The 15,255-nt window shown below is 47.3% G+C and overlaps 1 protein-coding gene across 3 annotated transcripts in view; it reads left to right on the top strand.

The window, feature by feature from the left end:
- Nucleotides 1-2,987: 2,987 nt before the first annotated feature.
- The window catches only part of CBLL1 (Cbl proto-oncogene like 1), a 28,679-nt gene continuing 16,411 nt past the window's right edge, over nt 2,988-15,255 (top strand). Inside the window, exons 1-2 of one of the 3 annotated variants that reach the window (XM_073573555.1) lie at nt 2,988-3,165; nt 12,510-12,668. In XM_073573555.1, coding sequence (XP_073429656.1) covers nt 3,063-3,165; nt 12,510-12,668 — 262 coding nt within the window. In that variant the 5' untranslated portion in view covers nt 2,988-3,062. Of the gene's footprint in view, nt 3,166-9,225; nt 9,634-12,509; nt 12,678-15,255 lie in introns of those variants that run through there. The other 2 variants (XM_073573554.1, XM_073573556.1) reach the window with 2 other exon arrangements.

Genomic DNA, 15,255 nt, shown 5'->3' with positions numbered 1-15,255 from the left:
GAAAAGATCATTTTTGTGGAAAAAATATGATTTTTTAATTGTACCGCTGTACGTTATAAACTTCTGTAAAGCCCTTGTGGGTTCAAAGTTCTCACCACATATCTAGATAAGTTCCTTGGGGGGTCTAGTTTCCAAAATGGGGTCACTTGTAGGGGGTTTCCACTGTTTAGGTACATCAGGGACTCTCCAAACGTGACATGGCGTCCGATCTGAATTCCAGCCAATTTTGCATTGAAAAAGTCAAACGGCGCTCCTTCCATTCTGAGCTTTGCCATGCGCCGAAACAGTCGTTGTCCCCTACATATCAGGTATCAGCATACTCAGGACAAATTGCACAATAACTTTTGCAGTCCAATTTCTCCTGTTACCCTTGGTAAAATAAAAAAAATTGAACCTGAAGTTTTTTTTTTGTGAAAAAAGTTAGATGTTCATTTTTTTTTAAATATTCAAAAAAATTCCTGTGACGCACCTAAAGGGTTAATAAACTTCTTGAATGTGGTTTTGAGCACCTTAAGGGGTGCAGTTTTTAGAATGGGGTCACTTTGGGGTATTTTCTATCATATAGACCCCTCTAAGTGGCTTCAAATGTGATGTGTTCCTAAAAATAAAATGGTGTTGTAAAAATGAGAAATCGCTGGTCAACTTTTAACCCTTATAACTTCCTAACAAAAAAAAATTTTGGTTCCAAAATTGTGCTGATGTAAAGTAAACATGTGGGAAATGTTAGTTATCAAGTTTTTTGTGTGCCGTATCTCTGTGATTTAAGGGCATAAAAATTCAAAGTTGGAAAATTGCGAAATTTTCAAACTTTTTGCCAAATTTCCGTTTTTCTCACAAATAAACGCAAGTTATTTGAATGAAATTTTACCACTATCATGAAGTACAATATGTCACGAGAAAACAATGTCAGAATCACCGGGATCCATGGAAGCGTTCAAGAGTTATGACCTCATAAAGGTACAGTGGTCAGAATTGTAAAAATTGGCCCGGTCATGAACGTGCAAACCACCCTTGGGGGTGAAGGGGTTAAAGCCCATGGCACTGTGGCTAACCTCCCTAGATGTGGACGGAAAATAAAAATTGACAAGAGATTTCAACGCAAGATTGTGTGGATGTTGGATAAAAAACCTCGACTAACATCCAAACAAGTTCAAGCTGCCCTGCAGTCCGAGAGTACAACAGTGTCAACCCGTACTATCCGTCGGCGTCTGAATGAAAAGGGACTGTATGGTAGGAGACCCAGGAAGACCCCACTTCTTACCCCGAGACATAAAAAAGCCAGGCTGGAGTTTGCCAAAACTTACCTGAAAAAGCCTAAAATGTTTTGGAAGAATGTTCTCTGGTCAGATGAGACAAAAGTAGAGCTTTTTGGGCAAAGGCATCAACATAGAGTTCACAGGAGAAAAAAAAGAGGCATTCAAAGAAAAGAACACGGTCCCTACAGTCAAACATGGCGGAGGTTCCCTGATGTTTTGGGGTTGCTTTGCTGCCTCTGGCACTGGACTGCTTGACCGTGTGCATGGCATTATGAAGTCAGAAGACTACCAACAAATCTTGCAGCATAATGTAGGGCCCAGTGTGAGAAAGCTGGGTCTCCCTCAGAGGTCATGGGTCTTCCAGCAGGACAATGACCCAAAACACACTTCAAAAAGCACTAGAAAATGGTTTGAGAGAAAGCACTGGAGACTTCTAAGGCCGGTTTCACATTAGCGCTTTTTAAGCGCACGCACGGCCGGGGGTAGCTCCGCCCCCGAGCCGGCTCTCTGCCCGGCGTGCCCGCCCCTTGCTTGTAGCGCCGCCTACTAGCGGACAGCGGCGCCTGCGATCGGCGCACCCTATCTTTAGCATAGGGTGCGCAGATCGTGCGCTAGTTGCGCTTTGACCTGCGCTGCGCACTTTTGACGGTGCGCCGTGCGCGCCAAAATCCGAAAAGTTTGATTTTGGCGCGCACGGCGCACCGTCAAAAGTGCGCAGCGCAGGTCAAAGCGCAACTAGCGCACGGCCTGCGCACGATCTGCGCACCCTATGCTAAAGATAGGGTGCGCCGATCGCAGGCGCCGCTGTCCGCTAGGAGGCGGCGCTACAAGCAAGGGGCTGGCACGCCGGGCAGAGAGCCGGCTCGGGGGAGGAGCTACCCCCGGCCGTGCGTGCGCTTAAAAAGCGCTAATGTGAAACCACCCTTAGGTGGCCAGCAATGAGTCCAGACCAGAATCCCATAGAACACCTGTGGAGAGATCTAAAAATGGCACTTTGGAGAAGGCACCCTTCAAATATCAGGGACCTGGAGCAGTTTGCCAAAGAAGAATGGTGTAAAATTCCAGCAGAGCATTGTAAGAAACTCATTGATGGTTACCGGAAGCGGTTGGTTGCAGTTATTTTGGCTAAAGGTTGTACAACCAAGTATTAGGCTGAGGGTGCCAATACTTTTGTCTGGCCCATTTTTGGAGTTTTGTGTGAAATGATCAATGTTTTACATTTTGCTTCATTCTCTTTTGTGTTTTTTCATTTAAGACAAATTAAATGAAGATAATACCAAAGAATGTGTTTGCAATCATTTTCAGGAAGAAACTGAGTATTATCTGACAGAATTGCAGGGGTGTCAATACTTCTGGCCACAACTGTATATATCATGTTCATTCACTACATATAAAGGTCAGGGAATTTAATATACACCTGTATATATGGGATATATGTTCATTCTAATATCTACATATATTTCATGGTCATTTCATATCCAAGATGCATAAAAAATCTCTAAAACCTCTCTATAATCTTTGAACCTAGAAGTGACTACGTTCATTCTTTTATTTACTTTATTTTCCTTTTCTTCATTCTTTTTAGTACGGCCTCATGCCCTGCTTTCTACAATTCGAACATTCACTACTGACATGGCCATGCTCACAGTTCAGTAACTGACCGTCTGGCCTAAGCAGACGACGCCGTGTCCTTCAGGGCGGCCCTGACACTTCCCGCCTCATTACTCGCCCTTCTGTTGCGCTCAACCTCCCACTCCCAGCCGCCCTCCTTCTAGAACCGGGCGCAACAAGCATAGGCTTCGGCGCATGCGCATTCCAGCGTGTCGTCTGCGTTCCTTCCTCCTCTTCCTCGGAGCGCTCTGTGACTTCCGCTCCCGGAGTGCCCCGCGCCGCATCATGGACCATAGTGGTGAGTAGAGCGGGGAAGACGAGCAGATAACAGTCACCCCGGTGCTGTCCGCACTCCACTCCCCGGCCCTGCAGCCTCGGTGTAATGGCGGTAGTCGGAGTTAGTCACTTGGGATGAGTCCGGGGTGCTGGTAGTCTGGCGCTGAGCTGAGGCCTTGTTACGCCACTTCTTCCTGTGGAGCACAGGGCAGTATGGGAGCCTCCTACTGTCACCGCAGACTGGCGGGCTCCTGCCTACTGGTGGCCACTCATCTGGCTCATGTACTCCTGGTAGAGGCTCCCAGTGTGGGCTCAGGCCTCCAGTGCTGCTGTCCGGGCGCGTACCAGTGTACACATGGGACACGAAGTAATGGACGACACTATCGATGAGGCTAAGTGCTGGGCTCAGTGTCAGCCTGACATGCCTGTGCCCCATGGTGTCTGTCAGTCTGCATGTGATTCTGCGCTGTGCCCCATGGTGTCTGTCAGTCTGCATGTGATTCTGCGCTGTGCCCCATGGTGTCTGTCAGTCTGCATGTGATCCTGCGCTGTGCCCCATGGTGTCTGTCAGTCTGCATGTGATCCTGCGCTGTGCCCCATGGTGTCTGTCAGTCTGCATGTGATCCTGCGCTGTGCCCCATGGTGTCTTGTCAGTCTGCATGTGATCCTGCGCTGTGCCCCATGGTGTCTGTCAGTCTGCATGTGATCCTGCGCTGTGCCCCATGGTGTCTGTCAGTCTGCATGTGATCCTGCGCTGTGCCCCATGGTGTCTGTCAGCCTGCATGTGATCCTGCGCTGTGCCCCATGGTGTCTGTCAGTCTGCATGTGATCCTGCGCTGTGCCCCATGGTGTCTGTCAGTCTGCATGTGATCCTGCGCTGTGCCCCATGGTGTCTGTCAGCCTGCATGTGATCCTGCGCTGTGCCCCATGGTGTCTGTCAGTCTGCATGTGATCCTGCGCTATGCCCCATGGTGTCTGTCAGTCTGCATGTGATCCTGCGCAGTGCCCCATGGTGTCTGTCAGTCTGCCTGTGATCCTGCGCTGTGCCCCATGGTGTCTGTCAGTCTGCATGTGATCCTGCGCTGTGCCCCATGGTGTCTGTCAGCCTGCATGTGATCCTGCGCTGTGCCCCATGGTGTCTGTCAGCCTGCATGTGATCCTGCGCTGTGCCCCATGGTGTCTGTCAGCCTGCATGTGATCCTGCGCTGTGCCCCATGGTGTCTGTCAGCCTGCATGTGATCCTGCGCTGTGCCCCATGGTGTCTGTCAGCCTGCATGTGATCCTGCGCTGTGCCCCATGGTGTCTGTCAGCCTGCATGTGATCCTGCGCTGTGCCCCATGGTGTCTGTCAGTCTGCATGTGATCCTGCGCAGTGCCCCATGGTGTCTGTCAGTCTGCATGTGATCCTGCGCTGTGCCCCATGGTGTCTGTCAGTCTGCATGTGATCCTGCGCTGTGCCCCATGGTGTCTGTCAGTCTGCATGTGATCCTGCGCTGTGCCCCATGGTGTCTGTCAGTCTGCATGTGATCCTGCGCTGTGCCCCATGGTGTCTGTCAGCCTGCATGTGATCCTGTGCTGTGCCCCATGGTGTCTGTCAGCCTCCATGTGATCCTGTGCTGTGCCCCATGGTGTCTGTCAGTCTGCATGTGATCCTGCGCTGTTCCCCATGGTGTCTGTCAGTCTGTATGTGATCCTGTGGTGTGCCCCATGGTGTCTGTCAGTCTGCATGTGATCCTGCACTGTGCCCCATGGTGTCTGTCAGTCTGTATGTGATCCTGTGGTGTGCCCCATGGTGTCTGTCAGTCTGCATGTGATCCTGCGCTGTGCCCCATGGTGTCTGTCAGCCTCCATGTGATCCTGTGCTGTGCCCCATGGTGTCTGTCAGCCTCCATGTGATCCTGTGCTGTGCCCCATGGTGTCTGTCAGCCTGCATGTGATCCTGCGCTGTGCCCCATGGTGTCATACTGTCAGCCTGCATGTGATCCTGCGCTGTGCCCCATGGTGTCTGTCAGTGTGCATGAGATCCTGTGCCCCATGGTGTCATACTGTCAGCCTGCATGTGATCCTGTGCTGTGCCCCATGGTGTCTGTCAGTCTGCATGTGATCCTGCGCTGTGCCCCATGGTGTCTGTCAGCCTGCATGTGATCCTGCACTGTGCCCCATGGTGTCTGTCAGCCTGCATGTGATCCTGCACTGTGCCCCATGGTGTCTGTCAGCCTGCATGTGATCCTGCGCTGTGCCCCATGGTGTCTGTCAGCCTGCATGTGATCCTGCGCAGTGCCCCATGGCGTCTGTCAGTCTGCATGTGATCCTGCGCAGTGCCCCATGGTGTCTGTCAGTCTGCATGTGATCCTGTGCTGTGCCCCATGGTGTCTGTCAGTCTGCATGTGATCCTGCACTGTGCCCCATGGTGTCTGTCAGTCTGCATGTGATCCTGCGCTGTGCCCCATGGTGTCTGTCAGTCTGCATGTGATCCTGTGCTGTGCCCCATGGTGTCTGTCAGTCTGCATGTGATCCTGTGCTGTGCCCCATGGTGTCTGTCAGTCTGCATGTGATCCTGCACTGTGCCCCATGGTGTCTGTCAGTCTGCATGTGATCCTGCGCTGTGCCCCATGGTGTCTGTCAGTCTGCATGTGATCCTGTGCTGTGCCCCATGGTGTCTTGTCAGTCTGCATGTGATCCTGCACTGTGCCCCATGGTGTCTGTCAGTCTGCATGTGATCCTGCGCTGTGCCCCATGGTGTCTGTCAGTCTGCATGTGATCCTGTGCTGTGCCCCATGGTGTCTTGTCAGTCTGCATGTGATCCTGCACTGTGCCCCATGGTGTCTGTCAGCCTGCATGTGATCCTGTGCTGTGCCCCATGGTGTCTGTCAGCCTGCATGTGATCCTGCGCTGTGCCCCATGGTGTCTGTCAGCCTGTATGTGATCCTGCGCTGTGCCCCATGGTGTCTGTCAGCCTGCATGTGATCCTGCGCTGTGCCCCATGGTGTCTGTCAGTCTGTATGTGAGCCTGCGGTGTGCCCCATGGTGTCTGTCAGTCTGCATGTGATCCTGCACTGTGCCCCATGGTGTCTGTCAGTCTGTATGTGATCCTGTGGTGTGCCCCATGGTGTCTGTCAGTCTGCATGTGATCCTGCGCTGTGCCCCATGGTGTCTGTCAGCCTGCATGTGATCCTGCGCTGTGCCCCATGGTGTCATACTGTCAGCCTGCATGTGATCCTGCGCTGTGCCCCATGGTGTCTGTCAGTGTGCATGAGATAATGTGCCCCATGGTGTCATACTGTCAGCCTGCATGTGATCCTGTGCTGTGCCCCATGGTGTCTGTCAGTCTGCATGTGATCCTTCGCTGTGCCCCATGCTGTCTGTCAGTCTGCATGTGATCCTGTGCTGTGCCCCATGGTGTCTGTCAGTCTGCGTGTGATCCTGCGCTGTGCCCCATGGTGTCTGTCAGTCTGCATGTGATCCTGCACTGTGCCCCATGGTGTCTGTCAGCCTCCATGTGATCCTGTGCTGTGCCCCATGGTGTCTGTCAGCCTGCATGTGATCCTGCGCTGTGCCCCATGGTGTCATACTGTCAGTCTGCATGTGATCCTGCGCTGTGCCCCATGGTGTCATACTGTCAGTCTGCATGTGATCCTGCGCTGTGCCCCATGGTGTCATACTGTCAGTCTGCATGTGATCCTGCGCTGTGCCCCATGGTGTCTGTCAGTCTGCATGTGATCCTGCGCTGTGCCCCATGGTGTCTGTCAGCCTGCATGTGATCCTGCGCTGTGCCCCATGGTGTCTGTCAGCCTGCATGTGATCCTGCGCTGTGCCCCATGGTGTCTGTCAGCCTGCATGTGATCCTGCGCTGTGCCCCATGGTGTCTGTCAGCCTGCATGTGATCCTGCGCTGTGCCCCATGGTGTCTGTCAACCTGCATGTGATCCTGCGCTGTGCCCCATGGTGTCTGTCAGCCTCCATGTGATCCTGTGCCCTATGGTGTCATACTGTCAGCTTTCATGTGGTCTTGTGCTGTTGTCCAGTAAATGGAGGTGATGTTATGTTCCTGTGTAAGAGACATGCCTTTTGTCCATTTTCCATAAAGAAAACATGACAGCTGACACACTCTGCCCATTCCATGGGCAACATATATCAGGCACTGTCTGTATGTTTTGAGTCAGGCAAGTTTCACTCTGAAACTTTGTAGCATTTCAAATAAAACACACTTTTGTTAGCCGTGTATGACTGCATTTAACACACGGTTGCCTGGTAGTGCGTCATGCCATGCAACAATCAGCTCCCCTGGGATGTGATTGCGGACTGTCGATGGGTTGCTATGATAGCCGGGGGTCTTCTATGGACCCCTGTGCTTCTCGTTCTGGAACTCCTTTCTAACTATGCCTGTGACTGGCATTCAAAGGAGACTGATTTTTACTACATGCAGCAAATACTGTGGCAGCACTGTATATAGCACAAGCGATCAGGCAGTGACAGCTTCAAATCCCCAAAGGGGACTAACATGAACAGTGAAAAGTAAAAAAAATTAAAAAAACAGTCAAATCACCCCCCCCCTTTCACCATTAAAAATAAATATAAAAAAATACACGTGGTATCCTAAGGTTCCGAAAAGTCCGTTCAAAATGTAAAAAAATTAACCTGATCGGTAAACACCATAAACAAAAATAAATTAACAATGCCAAAATATAATTTTTTTTGGTAGCTGAAATGCCATAAATAAACTGTAACAAGCGATCAAACCTTCAGATTTGTTCCAAAATGGTATCAATAAAACCGTCGTCCTGTAAAAAATAAGCAATCACAACGCTCCATTGACTTAAAAATAAAAATGTTAGAGTGGGAAGTGACCTCCAGGGTCATCTGTTCCAACCCCCCTGCTCAAAGCAAGATTCACTAAATCATCCCAGACTCTGTCCAGCCTCTGCCTGAAGACTTCCATTGAAGGAGAACTCACCACCTCTCATGGCAGCCTGTTCCTCTTTGATCACCCTCACTGTCAAAAGGTTTTTTCTAATAATTTCTAATTTGTATCTTCTCCCTTTCAGTTTCATTCCATTGCTTCTCGTGTTTCCATGTGCAAATGAGAATAAGGATGATCCCTCTACACTGTGACATACCTTAAGTTTTTGTAGACAGCTATTAAGTCTCATCTTAGCGTTTTTTGCCAGCAAAACATTCCCAGATCCTTTATCCGTTCCTCGTAGGACATACTTAGCAGTCCACTCACCAACTTATAAACAACGTAAAAAGCGGAACACCCCAGCTCCGTCACTGTCTAGCAGCTGCTTCAGGGTACTGCAGAGCAGCTGTTAAAGGGAACCTGTTTAATTGTTAGCCCCGTTACATTGGTTAAAATGATACCTGGGTTGATTAAATCTGTCTTGTGGTTGTTTAATCTTTATTTTCAACTTTGAGTTAATGGGATTCTTGTACTCCGGGGTATCCTGTGGGATGGGGTCTTCATGCGGTGCTCTGATTAGGTATACACCAGTATGGCTTCTGATAAGTCACTGATCCCTCAGTGTTCTACCCCCTAGTTTACATGATTAATATTATACAGTACAGACCAAAAGTTTGGACACACCTCATTCAAAGAGTTTTCTTTATTTTCATGACTATGAAAATTGTAGATTCACTCTGAAGGCATCAAAACTATGAATTAACACATGTGGAATTATATAATTAACAAGTGTGAAACAACTGAAAATGTCTTATATTCTAGGTTCTTCAAAGTTAGCCACCTTTTGCTTTGATTACTGCTTTGCACACTCTTGGCATTCTCTTGATGAGCTTCAAGAGGTAGTCGCCGGAAATGTTTTTCACGTCACAGTTGTGCCATGTCAGGTTTAATAAGTGGGAGTATGTTCAGTAAATGCACTCAATACTTGGTCGGGGCTCCTTTTGCATCAATTACTGCATCAATGCGGCGTGGCATGGAGGCAATCAGCCTGTGGCACTGCTGAGGTGTTATGGAAGCCCAGGTTGCTTTGATAGCAGCCTTCAGCTTGTCTGCATTGTTGGGTGTGGTGTCACTCATCCTCGTGACAATACCCCATAGAATTTCTATGGGGTTAAGGTCAGGTGAGTTTGCTGGCCAATCAAGCACAGTGATACTGTTTTTAAACCAGGTATTGGTGCTTTGGTAGCGTGGACAGGTGCCAAGTCCTGCTGGAGAATGAAATTTCCATCTCCAAAAAGCTTGTCGACAGAGAGAAGCATGAAGTGCTCTAAAATTTCCTGGTAGTCGGCTGCACTGACTTTGGTCTTAATAAAACACAGTGGACCTACATCAGCAGATGACATGGCTCCCCAAACCATCACTGATAGTGGAAACTTCACACTAGACCTCAAGCAGCTTGGATTGTGGCCTCTCCACTCTTCCTCCAGACTCTGGGACCTTGATTTCCAAATGAAATGCAAAATTTACTTTCATCTGAAAACAACACCTTGGACCACAGAGCAACAGTCCAGATCTTTTTCTCCTTGGCGCAGGTAAGACGCTTGTGGCGTTGTCTATTGGTCATGAGTGGCTTGATACAAGGAATGCAACACTTGTATCCAAGACATGCGCTACATCTGTGTGTGGTGGCTCTTGAAGCAATGACTCCAGGAGCAGTCCACTCCTTGTGAATCTCCTCCAAATTTTTGAATGGCCTTTTCTTAAGAATCCTTTCAAGGCTGCAGTTATCCTGGTTGCTTGTGCACCTTTTTCTACCAAGCTTTTTCCTGCACTCTGTGAACAGCCAGCTTCTTTAGCAATGACCTTTTGTGGCTTACTTTCCTTGTGGATTGACTGCCTTCTGGATATCTGTCAAGTCAGCAGTCTTCCCCATGATTGTGGAGCCTACTGAAACAGACTAAAGGCCCCGTCACACTAAGCGACTTACCAGCGATCCCGACACCGATATGAAGGTATCAGGATCGCTGGTAAATCGCTATGTGATCGCTGGTGAGCTGTCACACAGACAGCTTCACCAGCGATCAGCACAGCGATGCCGAGCGCCCGGCATCGCTGGCCATCCTGTAAAAAATAGAATCAAAATAAAAAATATAGTTATTCTCACCTTCCGATGTCACGTTCAGCCATCCCGCCTCTCTCCACGCTCCGGTCCCAGTGATCCTTTGCGAGAATGACCGCGAGATATCACAGTCTCGCGGGATAACAAAGTCTCGCGGTCATTCGTGCAAAGGATCACTGGGACCGGAGCGTGGAGAGAGGCAGGATGGCTGAACGCGACGTCGGAAGGTGAGAATGAGGCTGGTTTCACATTTGCGTTAAAACAACGCTGCGCCCTGCGTCGTTAAGCCCCGCCCCGAGCCGGCTCCCTGCCCGCCCCATCCGGGATCACCGCCTACTTTCGCATTTGCACGCATGCGATCGGCGCACCCTATCTTTAGCATAGGGTGCGCAGATCATGCGCTGCCAGTGTGAAAGTAGCGTGCTGCGCACTTTTGACGGTGCGCTGTGCGCGCCGAAATGCAACATGCTGCATTTCGGCGCGCACAGCGCACCGTCAAAAGTGCGCAGCACGCTACTTTCACACTGGCAGCGCATGATCTGCGCACCCTATGCTAAAGATAGGGTGCGCCGATCGCATGCGTGCAAATGCGAAAGTAGGCGGTGATCCCGGATGGGGCGGGCAGGGAGCCGGCTCGGGGCAGGGCTTAACGACGCAGGGCACAGCGTTGTTTTAACGCAAATGTGAAACCAGCCTAACTATATTTTTTTAATTATTTTTTACACCTGATCGCTGGTCTCCCGCCTGTCACACGCAGCGATGCGTGCTGGCCAGCGGGAGACCAGCGACCAAAGAAATGTCCAGAGGTTTCTTCCAGCGATCAGCGATACCGGCAGGGGGCCGCTCGCTGATCGCTGTCACACACAGCAATCTCGCTGGTGAGATCGCTGTTACGTCACAAGATCGCTTAGTGAGACGGGGCCTTAAGGGACCTAAATGCTTAGGAAGCCTTTGCAATTGTTTTTTGTTAATTTAATTTACTGAGATAATGACTTTTGGGTTTTCATTGGCTGTAAGCCATAATCATCAATCTAAACAGAAATAAAACACTTGAAATAGATCACTCTGTATTGACTCTATATAATGAGTTTCACTTTTTTGTATTGATGAATTGAAATACATTAACTTTTTGATATTCTAATTTTGTGAGAAGCACGTGTGTGTATATGTGTATATATATATATATATATATATATATATATATATATATATATATATATATAGAAAAGGGTGGAGGCTGCTCCTGCACAGTAGCAGTATCGAGATCCGATAGCTACTGCGCAGATGTCGGTGGCTCCATCTTGGAGGAGAAAATTTTTTCCTCTAGCAAGATGGCACCGCCTGCACAGTATCAGCTATCACCGATCACTTTGCCGACCTGACACTGTCTGTAGGTTACTGTGCACAATCCTGCTGACAGGTTCCCTTTAATCAAATGGTGTAGATGGTGTTCTGCTCTGTACTTTGTTTACGTTCGGCTAGTAATACCTGACCTTTGAGGGTGCAGCATCAGACCCTCGCTGATCTTGATGATTTATCCTAATGAGTCATCAATATCGTAGTAGTATAAAACCCCCTTAATTTGGCGTTACAGGAGCAGTATTTGATGCAGAAATGAGTGGATACTAAAGAGAAGCATCACATGGTTTCTTTGATTCGCTTTTCTCTCCCACCTTTGACTTAAAAAAAACTTCTTCGTGCGTGATTTAAGCATTTGGCTGTACAGGAGCAAAAAAATATTTGGAGGACCCCAGTCCAACATCCACATTAGTACACCGTGGCAGCCAAACCATGACAGTGCAAACTTCCTCTTTCAGTACTCTTATGATTAGTAGGGCCACATGACATTGTGCCTAGTAATTATAGGATATGGAAGAGGAAAGGCGCTCCTAGGGCAGATCAACTAGATAATGTAATAGCCATGTGAGTTGTGACACTTACCTAGTAAAGGAGTCTGATCGATTCCAAAACACGTAGTCTTAATAAAATTTCTAGCTTTACCATCCTTGGCAGCTCGCACCAAACCTGTGGATTTTTTGTTCCATATCAATAGAAATCATAAGAGACGTCCGAGATGCTGACATTCAAGTGCAGAATGAAGAAAATTTGCTATGTCCTTGTCCACCGGCTAGGGGTGTCAGACCAGAGCCTACAAAATTTCTTTGTTTAACTCTACCGTATGTTGAATTCATATGCTGCCAATTTTTATTGCCAAAATTTCAACTAAAGATTGATTCCATCCTTCGGAAATTTCCAAAAGACATCCGTACCATGTGAATTCAACCTTAGTGATGAATATATCGACAATCTTTGGTAACACGTCAGGGCTTTGCTTTTTTTTTACTTCAGACAATGATTTACAAGGTACGAACAGTATGGGATCACTGAGTGGATTGGATGTCAGACGGCGGATTCCGATAAAACTGATTTCTAAGCAGCCAAACAAAAATAAAATCTTGGCTCGACCAATGAGGAATATGAACAGGATCCCTTCAAAGCCACAGCAAGGTGAAGAAGGTATAGTGTACTGTTAAGTAGTAATATATTTGGTCATTTTATTCCACTCTTGCGTGCTCTACGTTCATAATATTAAATAACGGTAATGTCAAAGAAAAGTTGTCCCCTGATAGCGATAGTTCGGCCTGGTGCTTTCTTTAGATATGCCGTCAGCTTGTGCTTGACATGGTATTAAGACCCTCCTCATGAGAAGTCCTGAATTTTACAACCATATTTGTGTTTTATGTTCTGATAAACAATAAATTTGCGCTCTGACTCAATTGTTTTTGAGGAAACTTAATAAAAGGGAACACGAACGGCAATAATGGCTATATACACTATCCTCATGCAACGTTTTATCCTTGTTGGAAGTATTTGGGCAGTGACCAGGAGGTTATGGTCTACCACTTTGTTTAGGAACCCCTGTTATCTGGCCCTAGGGTGCAGAAGAAAATTAAATTTTGCAAATGCATAGCACAGTGCAATAAACTAATTCTGTCTAATATTTAGACAAGGGGATTTTCCCCACATATAAAGTTAAGTTTAATCAGTAGGTCTTGGGTAAACATATGTTCCACAGTTAGATATGTTTAAAAAAATGTTCCTGTGCTGAGATAATCTTATAAATGTGCCCCTGGTGTGTGCTCTGTAATAGCCGTGTCTGACCCTGCTGGTCTGATCATAACACAGCTGCTGGGCAGGGGAGTAAGAGTATACAGACAGGACAGCACAGGATCACTGATTATTCTTTGTGAGAGGTAAAACATTTGCTGCCCTATTAAATGTTTTTCCTCACAGAAAAATTCAACCGCGATCCTGTGCTGTAATGTCTGTGTACTGTGCTTACCTGTCCAGGAGCTGTGGTATGATCAGACCATGTTCCTGTATGGTCAGACACGGCCATTACACAGCACACACCAGGGGCACATTTATAAGATTATCTCAGAACAGGATCATTTGTGTTAAAACATCCAAATTTGAAACTTAGATTTTAGAATGAAAAAATTAAAATGTACTGTTTGTTGGACAAACTCTTTAAAGGATTTGTCCGGGTTAATGTGCTACGTGAATTGCAGCTCAGCTCCTATTCTTTGCAATGGGACCTTAGCTGCCGTTCTCGACAACATCTACTAACGTTGAATGCAGCTATGCAAATCAAATTATTCACAATTTACATATGGCTGTTTATTAGGGATGTAAGGCCCTCACCAATCTGATAATGATGAGCTTTGTAATCAGTGTAATTATACCTGCACAGTGTCTTAAAGGCGCAGACAGATGGCCGTATAACTCGTGCGATGATCAGCTGTCAAGCTCAGGTCAGGACATGTGTTCAAGCTGTCTAACAGCCGGGAATCATGCAGCCACGGGAACTCGAGCATAATATACACCGTGTGCAGAATTAATAGTCAAGTTGTATTTGAGAGGATTCTTTTTATTGAATAACAATTATGCTCTCAATCAACCCAAAAGAGTCATAAATATCAAAGCTTAATATTTTTTGGAAGTTGGAGTGTGTTTTTTTTTTTTTTTTTTTTAGATTTAGCTATCTTAGGAGGATATCTGTATGTGCAGGTAACTATTACTGTGCATAATTATTAGGCAACTTAATAAAAACCAAATATATACCCATCTCACTTGCTTATTTTCACCAGGTAAACCAATATAACAACACAAAATGTAGAAATAAACATTTCTGACATTCAAAAACAAAACAAAAAAAATCAGTAACCAATATAGCCACCTTTACGATGACACTCAAAAGCCTTCCATCCATAGATTCTGTCAGTTGCTTGATCTGTTTACGATCAACATTGCATGCAGCAGCCACCACAGCCTCCCAGACACTGTTCATAGAGGTGTACTGTTTTCCCTCCCTGTAGATCTCACATTTTATGAGGGACCACAGGTTCTCTATGGGGTTCAGATCAGGTGAACAAGGGGGCCATGTCATTATTTTTTCTTCTTTTAGACCTTTACTGGGTTGCCACGCTGTGGAGTATTTGGATGCATGTGATGGAGCATTGTCCTGCATGAAAATCATGTTTTTCTTGAACGATACCGACTTCTTACTGTACCACTGCTTGAAGGTGTCTTCCAGAAACTGGCAGTAGGTCTGGGAGTTGAGCTTCACTCCATCCTCAACCCGAAAATGTCCCACAAATTCATCTTTGATGATACCAGCCCATACCAGTACCCCACCTCCACCTTGCTGGCGTCTGAGTCGGAGTGAAGCTCTCTGCTCTTTACTGATCCAGCCTCGGGCCCATCCATCTGGCCCATCAAGAGTCGCTCTCATTTCATCAGTCCATAAAACCTTAGAAAAATCAGTCTTAAGATATTTCTTGACCCAGTCTTGACGTTTTATATTATGTTTCTTGTTGAAAGGTGGTCGTTTTTCAGCCTTCCTTACCTTGGCCATGTCCCTGAATATGGCACACCTTGTGCTTTTTGATACTCCAGTAATGTTGCAGTTCTGAAAATATGGCAAAACTGGTGGCAAATGGCATCTTGGCAGCTTGACGCTTGATTTTCCTCAATTCATGGGCAGTTATTTTGCGCCTTTTATTATCAGCACGCTTCTTGCGACCCTGTTGGA

This window comes from Dendrobates tinctorius, unplaced genomic scaffold, assembly GCF_039654945.1.
Source record: "Dendrobates tinctorius isolate UK_male_01 unplaced genomic scaffold, ASM3965494v1 ptg000035l, whole genome shotgun sequence".
Lineage (NCBI taxonomy): Eukaryota > Metazoa > Chordata > Amphibia > Anura > Dendrobatidae > Dendrobates > Dendrobates tinctorius.
The sequence above is the reverse complement of the archived record's forward strand: the minus strand, read 5'-3'. Positions and strand labels throughout refer to the sequence as shown.